Raw genomic sequence first — 19,716 nt, 5'->3', positions numbered from 1 at the left:
TCCTTTTTGTGTTCTTTAATTGTCGACTTCATAACAGTTAACGAGAATCTCAATTTTTATAAGTGAGAAATATTTACATGTCAGAAGATTAATCACCTAAAACACGTCTGATTCAACTTTAAGATAGGATTAGTCTCATACTAAATGAGTCTATATATCGAGTTTATGGGTTATAGACTTTAATATAAACAATATTACTATATAATATTCTATTCCTCATAAAAGAGAGATTCTTGTCCATTTTAGTAAGTTAAAAGAAAAAAAAATGATCTGGTGCTGATCTAATTAATATTAATGATCATTGACATTTTGACCTTAAGTTTAAAAGCATTTAATGTTCACTTTAAACCAAAGACTTAAAAGTTGTCTACACGTCATATATTTGTTTTCATATGAATCTTTTTTTAAAAAATAATTGCAAATGGATAGTCGTTTTAGAGTTAATGATTAAGTTTATAATATTTTTAAAGAATTATAAATATACCAAAATCTGTGATATTGATAGACTCTTATTAGTAATATAGTTTATAACTCATTAATTTCGCGAGTTGGATCTAAATTTTGCTATATTTATAAATTCATTTGTATTGTGTTATATCTGTTAATACTTTAAGTCTAATTACTATATTTGTAACTTACTTTTAGGGGTGTTCAAAAAACCCAATGACCCGAAAAAACCGATCAACCCAACCCAACCCGTACGGTTTGGATTGGGTTATCAACTCATTTGGGTTGGGTTGGGTTCAAATAAATGAAAATTTTATTGGTTAGGTTGGTTCATGGGTTCACCTAATATAATCCAAACCAACTCGAACCAACCCGAATTTATTATTAACTTTAAAATATATATTTTTTGTTACTTATAACACAATTATTTATACATATATTGATTTTAATTTTATTTAATTCCATTTTTTTGAATAATTTATTCTTCAACCACTCTTAAAAGTAGTTTCTTTACACTTTATAAAAACAAATTTCACTATATAAATTGAAATTAAGTAGTTAATCTTAATTCAATATATGAAAATAATTAAATTAGATTTTTACATATTTACGTTTTGCTTCTTTTAAGAACATAATTTTAAATAAATGACTCGATTAACTCGAACCAACCCAACCCAAATATTTCATTGTTGGGTTGAGTTCATTTTTTAATAAGGGTTATTTGGGTTGAAGAAATTTATAACCCAAACAATTGGGTTGGGTCTAACAAGTCATTCAACTCAATCCAATCCATGAACACCCCTACCTGCTTTAAATATATTTTTTTACTTATCTTTTTTTTCTTTTTAAACAATCTTTTAGAAATGGGAAAAAAACTATAATACTTAGATTTTAGAAAAAGAAAAACGCGTAAAATCACTTAGAATGCATATGGTGTATTAGATTTCCAATTGTAGCACGAAAAATGATTAGGTAACTATCTTTAATGAGTGGAGGTTGATAATGCAACTTCTTTTCAATAATCTTTGAAACATATCCTCTTCTAACACACAATACCATAGATTTATATATCTCCCATGAGATTGGTTGGGTTCCAACTTTAAATGCAATTGGAGAAAGGAAAATTGATGTTGTAATAAAGTTAAAGAGAAGCCAAATTGGAGAAGCTAGCTGATGAACATATTCTTATTCTTTTGAGTAGCTTTTTGGGTTAATGATGTTAAAATAAAAGAAGAGACACAATAGCTGTCTCTATTCAAATGGAACTTATTCCAAGTATGAAATTTAGAATCATATAAATTGATGCACACATATCATCCACCTTAAATTGCTCCCCATATATAGACCCAAAGACAGGTTGACAAATAATTATATATCATGCAAATCAATGATATTATGATGCAAATGGATGTGGTTGTTTGATTATCATATTTGAAATAAAAAATTGTGGCCAATTCCACTTGTCACCACTATAGTATTTGTTGAATTCAATTTTTCATGGTAGTTAAATTTAGAGTTCTAAGTCCTAGAAGTGTTCGGAACAAGGAGTGTAGTTTTGAATTTCAAGAAGTTGTGAAGGTCAAAGAGTTCCTCTTGGATTCACAATGTAAGAAGTTAATAAGATATAAAATTGATGAGTTTTTAGTCATGGGACACACGAACTTCTTGAAACCCTCCTCCGACTACTTGGGCCAAACGTGCAAAGAATTAAGATCGCCAAATGAAACTTGTTTGTAAAGATTGTTATAAAAATTTTAATTTATAAGTAGAGGGTGTTCATTTGGATATTTAGACGTATTTAATTTCATCCGTTACAACTAAATTAGTGAATAAAATATATAAATGGTTCGAATAACACATTTTAATGCAACTTTTAAAGAATTAAAATTTATAAATGACGAAGCTAGCCTTGGAAAATTGTACAAAATGACTCAAAAAGCAAAAACTTTTTATGGTTGACTTCTTTTTAAAAATTTATTTATTATTGGTTCTTTTGGCATGTGAAATACCACTTTTACCCTCAATATTAAATGAACTCTTCACTTGTAGTACCTATGTCTCTTTTGCTCTTCCCTTAACAACAACAAAACAAAAATTTCAAAGTCATTTAAAATTAAAGATACTTTAACATTTTGCTTATTGTATAAGTATGGGTGGAAAGAACGTGAAATTTGTTTGAAAACGAGTGGTCATTTAGTTAAAATGGAGTTTTATCAACAAAGATATGACAAAAACAAAATTATTATTTGCATAGAAAAAGTGTACAACGCCGACATCAGCGAACGCAATCACAATCGCTCGGTTTTCATTTTTCAATTTTGTTTTGGATCTTCATCGATACATCTTCGTTTTTGTTATATGATCACTCGTTTTCATACTTTTTTTTTTTGCGTTCTTTCTAACCATACATGTAAATTGAATAAAAACTTAAATAATCTTTGTCTTTATCACTCCAAAAGTAGATTTTGCTCAATTTACAAGCATAATCAGAAAGTACATGAAAAAATGTATGATAACAAGTGGTTATTTAGATAAAATGGAGTTGTATCAATAAAAATATGACAAAAACAAAATTATTGTGCGTGCAAAAAAAGTGGGTGATCGCTGATATCATGGTGGACGATCGCTTACATCATTGAGTGCCATCGCTTTGTATTTTTATTTTTGTTATATCTTCATCGATACAAGTCTATTTAATTAAATGACCATTCATTTTTATATATTTTTTTTGGTGTTCTTTTCAATTATGCTTATAAATTGAGTAAAATACTAAAAAAAATAACGATTATAAATGGCATTAGAATATTTAGACTTAGATAAAGTTTACTTTTAGAGTAACTAGTTAAAGCACACTTGCACATGGTTCCAAATCTTTATAATATAAAATTTTAAACAAATATACTTTTAGTTAAAATTAAATAGTATGAATATCTGACGTAAAATTTAAAAATAATGAAAGAGATTAGATAACTAAGACTATATCACTATATATATGTTTTATAATTTATAATGATTATGAAATATATTAGACGATGTAGTAGTTGAAAATGTTTGAAACATAATTTTATAGAGGAAAATATAGATGGTAGAACAAATATAATTTTTATACATATTAGACATGAAGTTTAAAATTAATTACATAAAATGGAGAAATGTATTTTCATCAATAATTTTAAATGGTTTCGAGTAAAAATAAATTATCTATATCAATATAAACTTGAGACTTTTTTTGAAAAAAAAAAGTTGAAACAATTGTGTATCTTCTAAAACATTGTGAAATTTTATAAAATGGACAACTATTTTTCTTTGTTTGATTTTTTATATAAAAAATTAATCATTTGAAACAATGAGACTAATATTTGATACAAAGAATTTGAGGACAAAATAATAATCGTTGAAATATCTAATGACAAAAGAAAAATGCAAAATTAAAAGAAAAAGAAAAGACATAGAAAGGTAAAAAGAAAAGACGTGAAAGGTAAAAAAAGAAAGTAGAGGAATGTGAAATAGAAATTGTTGAGAGATATAATAGTAAAAGAGAAATGTAAAATTAAATAAAAAGGAAAAAAGAAAAAAATGTGTGAAAGATATGTAGAATAGTATAGAGGGTGTGGATGTGAGAGCAAAATAGTTTCTATTGAAAAAGTTAAGGGAAAGTTAAAATTTTTACCCTCTTAACCACTTTTAATATGTTATAAAAGATACACGTATCGCATGTGGTTAAAATTTGTTAGAATTTAAATTTCTACGATGAAATTTAAATATTGAATGAATATATTTCATTTAGTTTGAATAGTAAGTTTTTGACATAAATTTAGTAATAAAAAATAGTTGCTAAAACTATATGTATTTATTTTAAGTTAATTTAAAAATAGACGTGGTTCAAAAAGAGATATTTTCATTAAGTTAAATTACTAATATATTTGACTTTAAATTTTAAAATAGTGAAAGAGATAGAAATAAAAAATGATGAATAAAACTAAAATATATATGATATTAAAATAAAAGTTACAAACTAAAATTTATAAAGAAGTAGCACGATAAAATATTATCTACCTTGTTTGTTTCATTTTTTTTAATTATTTTAAATTGATTAATTTTTGGAGGAAAAAAAAAGAAGGATAGAATGTTGAATTAGAGAATTTTGAAATAAAAGATAACTTAACTAGATATTAGTTTTTTAAAATTATTTAATCTTAGATATGTATTTTTAGTATTACAAACTTAAATAATTTAGAAAATTAATGTCTAAAATAAAATGGTACAAAATTTTACTTCTTGAAAAAAAAAAAAAACTATTTATTGTTATTTTATTTTATGCAAATATGGTCTTACTTTCTAAAGGAATATTATGTGCTATTTATGAGTAAATAGTAAATAATTGTATATTCTTCAAATATAAAAAAAATAACAAAAAAAAGAGGATGGTTTGATATTATATTAACGTATATTTTCAAATTAGTTATCCATAAATAGTTTTATCTTCCTAAAATAAACAAATAAAATTGATTTAGATACACTTACTTGTATTCAATACTAAAAATAAAAAATAAAAAATCTTAAATTAGATTTAATATCAACACTTTTTTCTTCTGTATTGTTAAGATACTCAATTAGAAAAAATAAAAATCAAGGTTCGAGGTTATCAAATAGAATTGTTTAGATATAAAATATTATCGTCAAGATTTGAATGTTGATAAAATAAAATTAAAAAAAAACCATATTCAACTACATCTCCCCATTTTGCCCCTTTTAATATAGTATAGATAAAGTCAAAGATTGTTTAAGTTTTTATTCCATTTACATGTATGGTTGAAAAGAATTCGAAAAAAGTATGAAAACGAATGGTCATTTAACAAAAATATAGTTATACCATACTGATATAAGTGATCGCGTACGCTGATGTTAATGATCGCACACTTTTTTCTGCGCAATAATAATTTTGTTTTTATCATATATTTGTCGATATAACTCTATTTTAACTAAAGGACCACTCGTTTTCATACGATTTTTTGTTTTCTTTCCAACCATGCTTTTACTTAAGCAAAATGTTAAAACGTCTTTAGTTTTAAATGACTTTGAATTTCCATTATGTTGTCGTTAAGGGAAGAGCAAAAGAGACATAGGTAGTACAAATGAAGAGATCATTTAATATTGAGGGTAAAAGTGGTATCACGCCAAAAGGATCAATAACAAACAAGTTTCTAGAAAGAAATCAGCCATAGAAAAGTTTTTACTTTTTGGATGATTTTTCCGCTAGCCTTTTTTAAAATTTACACTTTACCTAGAATAACTCAACTCAATGGCACATGATACCCTACCTATTTACGTTAATAAGAGTATTTCTACCCCTAGATTAACCAACACTTCAATTTAACAAGTAACAAAATGCTATACATCTTGTCTTGTCTTTGAAGTAGCATGGCCCCCTAATTCCTCCTAGTCAAACATCAAGTCCTTAGCCTTAATCATCAACGTTGCTTCAACAATCATCATACTAGTGCATAAGCTCGAGATTATATTGTCCCTCCCATCAAAAGGAGTAAAATATCATACTAGTATAAAGATGTAAAAAAATAATCATTTCAAGTCAACTAAGTTAATAACTAAGAAGCATTAATATAGATACAAACACAAATACGACAACACATCATATTTTCAAAATCTAGAACATGGACACAACAAAAACACATTGATTAAGATATGCATTTTTAAAAATATGTATCATTTTTATACAAGGAACTTCAAGGTCAATGAGTTTAAGCATTTACGTGTTCAAAAAATTAGTTTGGTGTATTTTTCATCCATGTCTAAAAAAATTGAATCTTCTTTGATTTTGTACAACTAATATCTATCACGTTATTGCACAAATAAACATTTGATACGTGTCGAAATGTCTAAGTGTCGGACACGGACACACAAACCAAACTAGAATGTTGATACTTCTTTTTAAGTTAATGATGCATTCATGCACTACATTAGAAACAAAAAAGTGAAGCAGCACAATGAGATGATGATGTAACTAATTGGGACATGAGTGAGAGAGAAAGTGGTAAATGGCTTTACAAAAGCAATCAAAGTTGCTCATCATATTCACATCAGCAAGCAAAAAATGAGCAGCCACAAGAGAAGGAAAACAGAAAAAGCAAAGTGGGAATCTGATTTGGAACTCACTCAACATAGCCCTCCCCCTAAGTAAACTATATAAAGATAAAAGAGAAAGAAAGTCAGTAAGTGCAGAGTGACAAATGGGTGTGTGAGTCAGAGTGTGAGATTGGCATTATATTCTCATATTCACATTCTCTTCTCTGAAATTTTTGCATGTTGGCTCTGCAATTTGATATGGGTTTGGGAAAGATTGGTGGAGTAGAAGGGTAATTCTTTTGGGGGATTGGAATCTGATTCTATCATTTGTTGTGTTCTTGTGTTGGGTTTTTTGTGTTTATAAATGGATACCTTGGAGTGTTAGTGTACCTCATAATTCATCAAGAAAATCAATGGTCTGATCTTCTTCTGTATTTTAACTTTTTCAGCACAGTTTTCCTTTCTGTGAAGGCCTAGGCTTGAGCTCTCCATTTTTGTCTTTCTCTATCTCTAAGGTAAATAACTCAAACTTGATACAATTCAGTCCCACTGTGTTTCTTTCTCTCTCTCTCTCTCTCTCTCTCTATCTATCTATCTATCTTCAAATATGAAACAGAGTTTCCCATAAAGTATCAGTAAACTAATAGTCGAGGTTTCTCTGTTCTCAAATGCAGAGTAGCTTTTGTTCAGTACATCTAATGTTGGGAAAAGAATAATCTTCATCCACATTTATTTAGTTTAAATCCTATTATAATCTCTTAACTTTCACTTACTTTTTATATTCTTTTGTGAATTGTTTTTCCTAGTCTTAAAGTTTTTAAGCTAAATTACAAAAATACCCCAGAATTTTGCCCCTTTGTTCCTAAAATGCTTAGGATATTACACTTCACTTTATGGTTCATAAAGGTTTCAAAATTATCCTTAGATAGAAATGAATTAGAATTTTTTATGGAGATTGGAACTTAAAATAAGACATGGATCACTGTCTTGGAACAATGTGACAGCATTTGTTACTCATTTTTCGTTTTAGGTGGTCATCATCTTGTTATAAATCCGAATTTTCTTCCAACATTTTATCAAACTTTATTCCATAGTTGTTAAATTTAAGGTAGTTACAGGTAATATTGTAACTGTTGAAGGAAAAAAAAAAAAAGAAAAAAAAAAGAGAGTATTCTTGAAAGAAAAGACGAAATTCAGAAGTATTTTTTATAATATAAATTAAATTAATATCTTCTTAAATGCATTATGGACAAGTACTTGTAAATTTGTATACATCTTTTAATGACTAATATAGAATTTAGGTTAAGATATCATTTCTCTATAAATCTTAAAAGAAAAGTTCTCAAAGCTCCTCACTGAATAGTTCTAAGGCTGGATTTGAATGAACTTTGCCTTTATTTTTCTCTCTGTTCTTTTCTTTTTTGCTTTTTCGTTTTGTTGTAAGTCAAAGATTCCTTGCCACTAAGTAGTTTGTTATACATACCAAACAGACCTGAAAACACCTGACTTTGTTCTCCACAAAACAGCTGCGGTTTACTCTTTTAAAGAATCCTGGGATACAACCATGAATGCACTAGCAGCTACAAACAGAAACTTCAAGCTTGCTGCTAGGCTTCTCGGTCTCGATTCGAAGCTCGAAAAGAGCTTGCTCATTCCATTTAGAGAAATCAAGGTTTGATTTTTCTGGTGACTCTTTATTTATTTTAATTCACTAGATACAATCAGAAACAGACATACAAATTCAACAGCACAAGGGATATGCATTTGTAGGAGCCTTAGAAATATTAGTATGGTATTAGTAGAGGCATAAGTGTAACTAGCGAGGTAGTTAGTGTATTTGGTTATAAATAGATGGAGGGGGATTGCCGGAAAGCAAGCAACTATTGAATGATTTAAGGCTTGGATCAGCATACTCAAGACAAGAAAGAAGATCCAAGTGCTTTATACTTGATTTATCCTGTAGTCGTTAACTTTATATTTCAACATATTCGAGTTTTTTATTCTTGTTAGATGGTATCTTAACCATATATTCTAGAGACATGTTATTAAAAAATTTGAAGGCTTCTCTTTGGTGCTCTCTTTCTTCTGTGATTTTTCTTTTCAAGATCTTTACTTAGATGGGGATACTTCTATATTTTCTTAGTTTTCTTTCTATTTTTATATTTCTCCATAGAACGGTAGTGTCAATTCATTATTTCAATGAAAAGATTGGTTTTTTGTTAAAAATTTTAAATCAAAATTAGCCTTGTGGATATGACAGGTTGAGTGTACCATACCCAAAGATGATGGCACATTGGCATCCTTTGTTGGTTTCAGGGTCCAACATGACAATGCAAGAGGCCCCATGAAGGGAGGGATCAGATATCACCCTGAGGTTGGTTGTTTGTCTTCTTATCCAGTCTTCCTTTTACAAGAATCGAAGTTTCAAGGGCCCCTCCTTGTATTTTGCTCATGGCCTACTCTACACAAATCTCCGGGAAGTCCTCACCCACTCCTATGTCAAACACTTGGAGATAACAAAAAAATTTACTTGGGGTTTGAACTTGTGACACATTGAACAATCCGGAGTCATATTTATGAAAGCAATATACATACCAATGCAGGTTGACCCTGATGAGGTAAATGCTTTAGCACAATTGATGACATGGAAGACAGCAGTTGCAAATATACCCTACGGTGGAGCCAAGGGAGGGATAGGATGTGATCCTGGAGAATTAAGTATATCGGAGCTAGAGCGTCTTACGAGAGTTTTCACTCAAAAGATACATGATCTTATTGGTGTCCACACCGATGTCCCAGCACCAGATATGGGAACAGGTCCACAGGTTGACTAAACATACACAGTCAAACTTAGTTTCAAGCTGAATTCTTTTACAGTTCAAGAGGTTTCAGCTTTCCTCCTTCCTAATTGAGTGTGTTGCTTTGAATAGACAATGGCATGGATACTAGACGAGTATTCTAAGTTTCATGGCTACTCACCAGCAGTCGTAACAGGGAAACCTATTGTAAGTGCTCATACGGCTCAACTCAACTTCATGCATTACTATTAAAACAACTAATCAAACTTGACTTTCCCCAAACTAGGATCTGGGTGGATCTCTGGGAAGAGATGCAGCAACGGGGCGAGGCGTGATGTATGCAACAGAGGCCCTACTAAATGAGTATGGAAAGAGCATATCCGGTCAAAGATTTGTTATTCAGGCAAACACTTTAACCTTGCTGCTAGAATTTCTCGTTAGAGCTAGCTAACATCAATATATACCATTACATGCTAAGTACAAATATGGACTGATATGTTAGGGTTTCGGTAATGTGGGGTCGTGGGCAGCCCGACTGATCAGTGAAAATGGAGGGAAGATTGTAGCAATAAGTGATGTAACAGGAGCAATAAAGAACAACAATGGGATAGATATTATAAGCTTACTAAAGCATGCAAAGGAATACAAAGGTGTGAAAGGTTTTGAAGGGGGAAATCCGATTGATCCCAAATCTATTTTGGTTGAAGACTGTGATATACTGATACCAGCAGCCCTTGGAGGTGTCATTAACAAGGAAAATGCTAATGAAATCAGAGCCAAATTCATAATAGAAGCAGCCAATCACCCAACAGACCCAGAGGCTGATGAGGTGAGCACATAAATGAACATGAAACCAAATAAAGATAGTGAAAAAAACTAAAATTGATAATATTTTGTCATCGGTAGATATTGGCAAGAAAAGGAGTTGTTATTCTACCAGATATTTATGCAAATTCAGGGGGAGTTACAGTTAGCTACTTCGAGTGGGTTCAGGTATCCCACCCTCTCTTTTGTTCATTCATTTACTAACTCCTTTCAGAAAGACACAACAGATACGCACATGATATATAACTCAATTGAAACAAACAATACAAATGCAGAACATCCAAGGATTCATGTGGGAGGAAGAGAAAGTAAACAACGAGCTGAAGACTTACATGACAAAGGGATTCAAAGATGTAAAGGAGATGTGTAAGAACCATAATTGTGACCTCCGAATGGGAGCTTTTACACTTGGGGTCAACCGAGTCGCGAGAGCCACAGTGCTGAGGGGTTGGGAAGCCTGAGCAGCTGCTTCTCTCAGCTTTAAATAAATGGGGAGATGCTCCACTCCCTCACCTAGTGTTGCTTCCTTTCCTGCTGTATTTTCTGTATACAGCACTCTATTTTTCATAGCATTAGTTATTTTTATTGGACAAGCATGCAAGAATTATCATCTCTGCCCTAAAAAATGCCAAATAAATGGCGTGGTTTTGCTTCCTCCCAAAACCTATTGAAAGGAGATTTATGGATTGATTTTGGATGAGAGGAGGAATCCTCTCTAGGCTGAAGCCATCCACTTGCTTCCAAGCTTAAATTTCTAACTCATGAATTCTTCCCATCCTTTAGCTCTGGAAGGTTCGTCTTCACACATTTTGATATCAAACTTCAGAAAAAGCAATGAATTTTCTAGAGTACCATACCATATGACAATAGTTCTTTTTTATAAGAAAACAAAACTTCACTGGAAAAATGAACACAAGAAAACAAGAGTCTAACACTTACTCCACTTCAAACGAATAACATTAACCACACAAGGAACTCCAATCCAAAAGAATATTAGTCCAAGACCGTGGAAGATGGCATAATTACAAAACGTCAATTTCAAAACCTATGGAAGATGATCTTATTCTGTTCAAAACACGCAGCAGGAAGAAAAATATGACAATCGAAATTTCATCATCCACGAACTCAATCCACATATTATATTCAGGAACAGATTGCAAAATTTCGGTTGCCGTGGTTAGTAAAACGCTAAAATTTGCAGTAGAATTAAATTAGGTAGTAGCTTCAATACCCAGAAGTTCAATTCCAAATAAAATACAGTACAAATAAAGACTCTTGCAAACGCTTCTCAAAACGACATTGCAAATGGAAATTTGATAAAACTATGATATTACATAATGCTAATCTAGAATCTTCCTCTACCCCTAAAGCCACCACCACGGCCACCACCTCTTGGAGGACCACCTCTGCCACCTCTTGGGCCACCTCTTCCACGAAAGCCACCACCCCCACGGCCACCTCTGCCGCCACCTCTGCCCCCTCCACGACCTCCACCTCTAGAGGGAAACTGTCCCCTGAAATAATGAAGACATAAAAGTAATTTCTATACTGAATCTAACACAAACATTGTGAAGCATTGCTCACTAGTTGGTTCTGTGATTCTTTCCACTAAAACAATAACTCCTAAAACCTTCTAACCAGAAACAAATCGTTGGAATTGTGATTGACAACCAATATTTGGACACGGAATAGGAGGAAAATAAAATAAAATAAAAAACCATGATAAATGCCTTACACAGAAGCCAGAGATTCGCAGTAAACTAAATTGTTTATCTCAAGTACACAATAGGCCAATAGGGTTACGGAAGATTAACATCAGCTTAATGAAGCAATAAGAAGTAGAAGCAGAACAGACAGGTTTTTTAATTTTTCATCAGTCACATTAGACCTCATAATATGAACCTACATAGTTAGTTTAGATCATAAAAATTTGGAACCATATAGACGGTGTAAGTACTAGCTAAACATTCAATAAAAATAAAAATAAAAAAAAAATAAAATAAAATAAAACTGACAAAATTCTATTCAGGATAGAACCCCTATCATCAGTTACTCGTGATTTTACTTAATTTGGAGGCCAAAGTTTCAAGTACAATAGAATCTTTCACTCAACCCCACCTCCGTTCAAGATTCAATATAAACAAAGAAATATAAAAACGTGCTAACCTGAAATTCTATCCAAACCTTACCCCCGAACAATAAACCTAACTACGTGCAACACAAAAGCTACATTTTTCTATTGCAGCACCATGAAAGCCCTAAACCCCTCAATACAAACGAACATAAGCAATCACTTGGAAAAGGATGTTAAGAAACATGTTGATAAACGAACTCAAATTCTAGACCAGCAGACCTCAGTTGAGGTGGCAAAAAAAGGAAGAGATGGATTACGTACTTCGGTTGTGGGAGGAATCTAGCAAGAGGTAAGAGTTTAGCTGGATCGATATAAAATTTATCCCCAGAAGCATAAGATGTCGCAACAATTCCTTCCATCATTTTGATTGAGAAATACTGCAATCAAGTTAACAAAAACAACGATTTATCAAATACCAAAAATATATCCAAAACTAAACAACTAACAAAATCAATGCCAGTGGACTCACGGATTCATTGATGGGGCCAAAAATTTCATCAACTTTCCCTATCTGAGTTTTATTCTGAAGATAAATAGGGGCATTAAAGAAAGGAATCTTCTCGTTTGTGAGCTTTGTGACTGCATCACCCTCACATGCATGAAGGAAAGTAGAAACCTCTGTAACAGGGAAAAAAAATCCTTTTTACTGATGAATACAGCTGAACTTGTGTGATTCATTAACAATCTAAGGGAAAAAAAAATAGATAAAACTTGTGTGATTCATTCTTAAGACTTTTGAAACTCAAAGTTCAAACAGCTAGAGAAAGAGGGAAAGTTCAAAAACAGAATCCATCGTTCATTCCGATTATGCAAACGCAAATACCAATAACATCTAAATATAGCTAGTCTTAAGGAGCCCAAGTGAACATTGCATTGTAACTAAAAAAGCATCCTGGTAGCGAAGAAGCGAAAGATGAGCAAAAACCAAAGTAATGAATGATTTAAGAAGTAATGGGAGATACGAACCAACGACTTCAGATGGAGGACCCTCATCACGGAAGCCTCCGCCGCCACGACCACCAAAGCGGCCACCTCCCCTGCCGCCGCCGCCTCGGCCACCTCCTCTACCACCGTCACGGCCTCCCCTGAAGCCACCGCCGCCCCTTGGAGGTCGCATTCTTCTGCTCTTGCTATGCGAAAAGGAAGGAGCTTTTCTTTATCGGAGGCTCGCTGCAAGATCTTCCGTAGGGCTTTTAGGGTTTTATGGGTGTTAAAGTGAGCCAATTGCCCATTGAATTTCTTTACCTATTTATTTATCTATTTATTCCTATTTGGTTTAGAAAAACATTTTTGGAAAGTAAAAATTTAGATTCAAATTCGTAAATAGTTCATGTATTTTATAATTTATAATGGTTTTGTTTGTATAGTGGAAAAAAATCGTAAAAATTAAGTATTAATGTTTGTTATATAATACTATAATTCCATTAAAATTTAAAGATTAAATTATTATAAATTGAAATCATATGGACTAAATATTTACAAATTAAAGTTCATGAACTAAATTATACTTGTATGAAAGTTTAATGACCAGAAATACTTTTTAAAACACATCATTTTTTATTTAAACTTTCATAAAAGATTAAAAGTAACTATCTAGTCCATAAACTTTGATTATTGGTAGATTTAGTCCCTTAACTTTCATAAAATATTAAGAAGTTTTATTAAATCTTAATAGCATTTTACGATAGAGACTAAATTGTTACAAATTATAGAGTACAATAATTAAGCTGATACTCATAAATTAAAATTTAAAGACTCTATTGTTAAAGATTTGAACGTACATTGACTAAATCATTACAACCTTCTTGTTTTGAATGTGTATGCATTTGAATTTCGTTTTAGAAAAACGTGGAATGAAAATAGAGAAATAAACAAATACCGAATAAACATACAATGTACAACATGCTATTTACAAATATGAGAAGACTTACCCTTGAAGACTTTTTCTTGGTTTTTCCTCCCACAAATTGGAATAACACGAATTCTTCCACGAACAAGAACAATGGACACAACCACTAAAGTTACCTTGCTATTCTCTAACAAGAAACGGATTGTTGGATCCTTCTTTGTTTTGAAAAAGTAAAAAGGGAAAAATTAACGAATTGTGAGAGTGAAGTTGAGAGGTTTTCACTGTGTGTGTGCTTTTTTTTTTTTTTGTAACCCTTACAAAAAAAAAAAAAAAAAAAAGGATTGTTCCCAAAGAAATACTTGAGGGAAAGTTAAATCCCCCCACTGCAATAACTACTCCCCTGCATATAATATTATTTAATGAATATTTAATAAAAACCAAATTCAAAATTTAATTTTAATTAATTAATCTCATTGATAAAATTATAAAATTAAATAATATCATATTTAGAATAAGGAAAACTATTTGCACAAGATAACAAAATTTAATCAATTTAGACTTCTATCCGTTTTTATCACTAAGAGATACTGATAGACTTATATCAGCCTCTATTAATGATAGACTTCTCTCATTTTCTATCACTAATAGACGCTGATACAAATCTATCAATTTTTTTTTATTTCTATAAATAATTTGACATTTTTTTTTTCATTTGTAAAAATTTTCCTCAATTTTAAATATCACAAATTTAATTAAACATGTATTTAAATCATATTAAAATGCATAACACTCTCATAACCTATAGTTTTATTATGAATCGTATTCACATTAATTTTTAACCTATAGTATGTATATAAATCGCATTCATACAATTAATATTTGAATCTTATTCAAATATATTACTCTCATATGTAGTTTTAATTATAAATCATATTTATGATTAACTATAAACTACAATGTATACTTTATATTAATCACATTAATATAATTAATACCGATATTTTTCCTAAAAAAATTGAACAATTCAAATTATTCCAAAACTATTTATTCTCTGTTTTTATCCTTAGTGAACTAGCAAGGGGATCTAATATATGGATATATAGATTAGAAACTCCAATGATAGGAAATTAATTAATTGAACTCTTTAATTGAATTAATTATTAATTTAATTAATTGATCAAAATTCAATAACTGTAAGTCACTCTACTAAAGACTACAGTTACACTCTTTGAACTATAGATATATTTATGTGTCCATGGATATAACCAATTAATAGTAAGTCAACAATTCACGAATCACTCGTAATTACAACTTGGTCAAATTTCCATTTTATCTTTATAATTACATCTAACTCATTAAGTACTATTAATCCCTCTAATGAACAATCGATTTATAGTCTAACTATAAACCAAATCTCTCTCGGGTCAGTAAGAGGGTGAGACCTCATTGTTTAAGACTTAGAATCAGACTTAAGAGAGCAATTCATCTACTTATCCTAAAGATGAGAGAAGTGAATTCTACCTTGTGTAATTATATTCCTAACTCCCTAATCGAACAAATTTTCAAAACGGTAGGCATATTAAGTCGGCGATATTTGCCACTCTGACCCATACAAATCAAAGGATTGCCTCCATATATAGGAGTTCATAACTCATTCAGAATTGAGGTCGAGTTATTGATGGCCATCAAATCTTTCGATGTCGTATATATATGATGGTGGTTGTTTAAAATGGTAGTTGCTAACTGACATCATATCCTGTGTCATCATAGGCATTTGATGACAGTTGTTTATGATGTCAGTTAGAAACTAGCATCATAACCATGTCATCATATATAATACGATGATAGTTTGGTACGATGTAAGTTTGTAACCGACGTAGTATGGATAAGGATGACAGTTGGGAACTAATATTGATTCTAATCAAAGTTGTTTTGTTTAGATGACGTTGAATAGTTTTTATTGTTGTATATTAAGATGTAAGTTTAAAATTGAAATCATATCTATTATACCCTGCAAAAAATTATTAGCAAAATATGGAACCTAAATCCTGCATAAATGATTTTTATAATACAAAGAATTCTCATCCTCTATTTCAATTAATTTGTCCGTATAAATATTCAACAAAACATAGGTAAATTTTCAAAGAACACAATCTGTCATATCATTTCAATACTGATGATCAATTCACGATTGAATTTCAACATAGAGTTACACAATATATTTCAAACGTACATAAAATGTCTAAGATCTACAAAAATTTCAAAAAAAAAAAAAAAAAAAAAACCTCTCCAACAACTTATAATCAAACAATGCTATGCAATATGGTTCAAAACTACACAATGTCTATGATCTACAAAAATTTCAAGAAAACTGTCCAACAACTTTACAACCAAACAAAGTTACACAAACTACCTAAGGGATACTAAAAATTCAGAGCGAAAGCCAAATAATATATGTTATAGCACCATGCAATCGATCAAGTGTAGTTTGACACATGCTTCGCTTATTCAACTTGTACCTCATTGAGTTTTTATTGGATAAAAGGGTTCTTAGTATTAAACTACATCAAAGCAAATAAATAACAAATATTACAATAAGTTCATTATTGATTATGTACGCAATATGTAAAAAGTTAGAATAAAGACATACAAGGGAATTGATAATAGTATCTAGATGATGTAAAACCTCTTTCATGAACTTTATTACATAATATCCACATCCCACAAAATCTTTTCGGCAAGGGCACTGAAACATATAAATAAATAATTAGAATTAAGATTTGTTTTGTACATGTAATAATAACTAATTGATTATAACTAAAATTTATTTACCTTTACGAGCAGTCATGTAGTATTGGCATGTTTTGGTATTCGATAAGTACTTTAAGCTATATACATTTCCATTGCCTTAAATAAAAGACAAGAACATCCAAATACAAATGCAAATCTTTAACAAACTTAAAGAATTGAAAATTTAACTATATTAAAACATTTTATAAAACTTACATATTTACAATATGTTTTCAATCATCCAGCCTATCAGGGTGTAGTGAGTCTAAAATATATGTTGTATTTACCATGTACGTTAACAACACATAATATTCAATGACCCCTATCAAAAGAATGAAAATGATTATGATTACGATCTTATCAAAAGCTATGTTGGAGATTTAGATTGTTGGCTTTATAATTTTCTCAAGGAAGTGGTTCTCCAAATGTCTTAAATAAAGTCTTAACATCCAGTTGTGACATCAGAATATTTTCCTTATCTTGAAATATTCGTATGTGAGATTTAGTCCAATTTGTTCCTTTTTTAAGCATGGTTTTTATTCCAAATAAGGACTTATTTCCTTGGTTGGATTCGGTTATTTAAAGTGAGTTTTTCAGATTTTTTAGAGTTGTCGCATTTGTTTAATTAAGAAAAACGTTTTCTGTACTTTGGCCAAACTATTCTAAATCATGTTCTTGCTTGTTTGCTCACTATTCCGCTGCGCATGTTCTTCATCCGTTGAGTGCAACACTTTGAAGAGTTTCACGGTCTTAGGGGAAGCCTAAGCCATTACTGCCAGAGAAGGGATTATCAATCTTAGGGGAGTTTAAGACTCGGCTTCAGAGAAGAAGTTCTCTATGTTAGGGGGCCCTAACATTTGTCAGTGAACGGAGTTCGCTGATCCAAGAGGAAGATAATCAAGTTGAGAGGAGCTTGCACACTGTTGAGTGTCAAAGTGTCAGACGTTAATATTAACATACTTAGAGGGAGCCTAAGTTCAGTTGAGAGGGAGTCTCACATCTAGGGGGAGCCTAGGTGACGTGTGAGTTAAGCTCTATATGAGCCACTGTAGTAGTTGCTGTATTATAAATAAGTACCACGTCATAAACTATTTAACTCTAACTCTTTAATATTAGTGGATTGTCTTTCCTAAGAATTTTACCCCCTAGACGTAGGTGTTTATCACCAAACTGGGTTACCAACTGCTATATGTCTTTACTTGTTTACTTGTTATTGGTATTTTTGTTGTTACTATTGTTGTCAGTGCTTTTTGTTTAACATCCGCATATCAAATGACGAGTCATCCTATTGCCTTTTTCAATTGATATCAGAATGGGTCACATTTATCTCAGGTGCTTCAATCATGGACGGAATTAAGGAAGGAGACTTTACCACTCGTTCACCTATTCTTGATGGAACAAACTATTCGTACTGAAAAACTCGAATGACTGCCTTTTTAAAGTTGATTGACAACAAAACTTGGAAAGTTGTTGTATCTGGATGGACATATCCTACCATCAAAACTAATGATGGGAAGGAAATCTTGAAGCCAGAGGTTCGGTGGTCTGGAGGTGAAAATAAAGCTTCTTTAGGAAATTTATGTGCCTTAAATGCCATATTCAATGGTGTTGATCGCAACATATTCATATTAGTTAATACTTGTGTCTCAGCTAAGGAGGCATGGGATATCTTTTCTGTTGCTCATGAGGGAAGTTTAAAGTAAAGATGCCTGGATACAATGAAAAATCCACAATGAATTTAATGTACGTTTGCTAGATATTTCAAATGAGTCGTTTACTCTCGAAGAGAAGATTTTAAAAGAAAAATTTGTTCAGAAGGTACTTAGATCCCTACCCAAGAGATTTGACATGAAAGTCAAGACATAACAAAGTTGAGAGTAGATGAATTATTGGCTCTTTACTCACTTTTGAAATGTCTTTTGATGATAAAATTTAAAAGAAAAATAAGGGAATTTCTCTTCAATCCGTTGTTAAAGAAGAGTTGATTGATGACGATAAAGAATCAGAAGGCTCTTTTGTTGAATCGATTGCATTGCTTTCAAAATAGTTTAATCGTGTGCTCAAATATTTTGGTAAGAGGTCTGGCTCTTACAGTAACAACAAGTCTAGAGGTTCTACTTCCCCAATCAATTCAGATCTCAGAATAGTAAAAAGGAAACTGACAAGTCAGATAATTTACTTTCTCACAAGGAAAATAACTTCAAATGTAAAAATTGTGATGGATTCGGTCATATACAAGTTGAATTTCCCACTTTTCCGAAGAGACAAAGCAAAGATTATGTATTAACTTTGTCTGATACTGAATCAGAAGATAGCAGTGACTCAGAGGATGATGTCAAAACGCTTGTTAGTAACATCTCCAGGACACCTCATCATGTGATATTTTTGAATTTGATGTGTATGCAAAAACCGATCATGATACTGCAAGACTTGAGTCTACAGATCATGAGCGTCATGGCTCTGTTCCGTTTGCATGCACTGGAACTGACGAAGGACGAATATGTTACATTACACATGGACAAGGGATTGGCAGATGAGGGTTAAGCTCCACTACAACTCAACAATGGATTGGCGGATGGGGTATAGTTGCGCTTGGAACTCTTAGGTAACAAAGCTCTTGAGTTCATTGAAGCTAAAGGGTAGAAGTGGTGGTCGTGTGGGTGGTTGCAGTGAAACATCCAAATTTTCACAATCTACAGGTTGGGACTGGTTATATGGACCAGCGTCCAAGCCGAGTGGGTCATGAAATTAGAAGGAAGTGATATTTTTGTGGTTGGTGGGGAATGAGT

At 31.4% G+C, this 19,716-nt stretch overlaps 2 protein-coding genes across 3 annotated transcripts; one reads left to right on the top strand and one right to left on the bottom strand.

Annotated features, from left to right (window-relative positions):
- The first annotated feature begins 6,673 nt into the window (after positions 1-6,673).
- Positions 6,674-10,898, top strand: LOC120073253 (glutamate dehydrogenase 1). 2 transcript variants are annotated; one of them, XM_039025985.2, is made up of 10 exons: positions 6,674-6,821; positions 6,981-7,046; positions 8,058-8,203; positions 8,792-8,905; positions 9,135-9,356; positions 9,462-9,536; positions 9,616-9,732; positions 9,832-10,158; positions 10,236-10,322; positions 10,430-10,898. In XM_039025985.2, exons 3-10 carry the CDS (start codon positions 8,096-8,098, stop codon positions 10,613-10,615), a joined length of 1,236 nt encoding a protein of 411 aa, XP_038881913.1. In that variant the 5' UTR covers positions 6,674-6,821; positions 6,981-7,046; positions 8,058-8,095; the 3' UTR covers positions 10,616-10,898. The 2 variants fall into 2 exon arrangements, with proteins under 2 accessions (XP_038881913.1, XP_090167846.1); XM_090311720.1 differs by lacking the exon at positions 6,674-6,821 and having other exon boundaries at positions 6,905-7,046.
- Positions 10,899-11,331: 433 nt separating this feature from the next.
- LOC120073254 (H/ACA ribonucleoprotein complex, subunit Gar1/Naf1 protein) lies at positions 11,332-13,574 on the bottom strand. The gene is made up of 4 exons (XM_039025986.2): positions 13,255-13,574; positions 12,758-12,906; positions 12,550-12,665; positions 11,332-11,668 (listed from the first exon to the last, which is right to left on the bottom strand). The coding sequence occupies exons 1-4, from the start codon at positions 13,403-13,405 to the stop codon at positions 11,500-11,502; spliced, it is 585 nt and encodes a 194-aa protein (XP_038881914.1). The 5' UTR covers positions 13,406-13,574; the 3' UTR covers positions 11,332-11,499.
- Between the last annotated feature and the right edge of the window lie 6,142 nt (positions 13,575-19,716).

Source organism: Benincasa hispida, chromosome 3, assembly GCF_027475165.1.
Source record: "Benincasa hispida cultivar pf3 chromosome 3, pf3_genome.v1.1, whole genome shotgun sequence".
NCBI classification, from domain to species: domain Eukaryota; kingdom Viridiplantae; phylum Streptophyta; class Magnoliopsida; order Cucurbitales; family Cucurbitaceae; genus Benincasa; species Benincasa hispida.
This window is presented reverse-complemented; position numbering and strand designations above follow the sequence as displayed.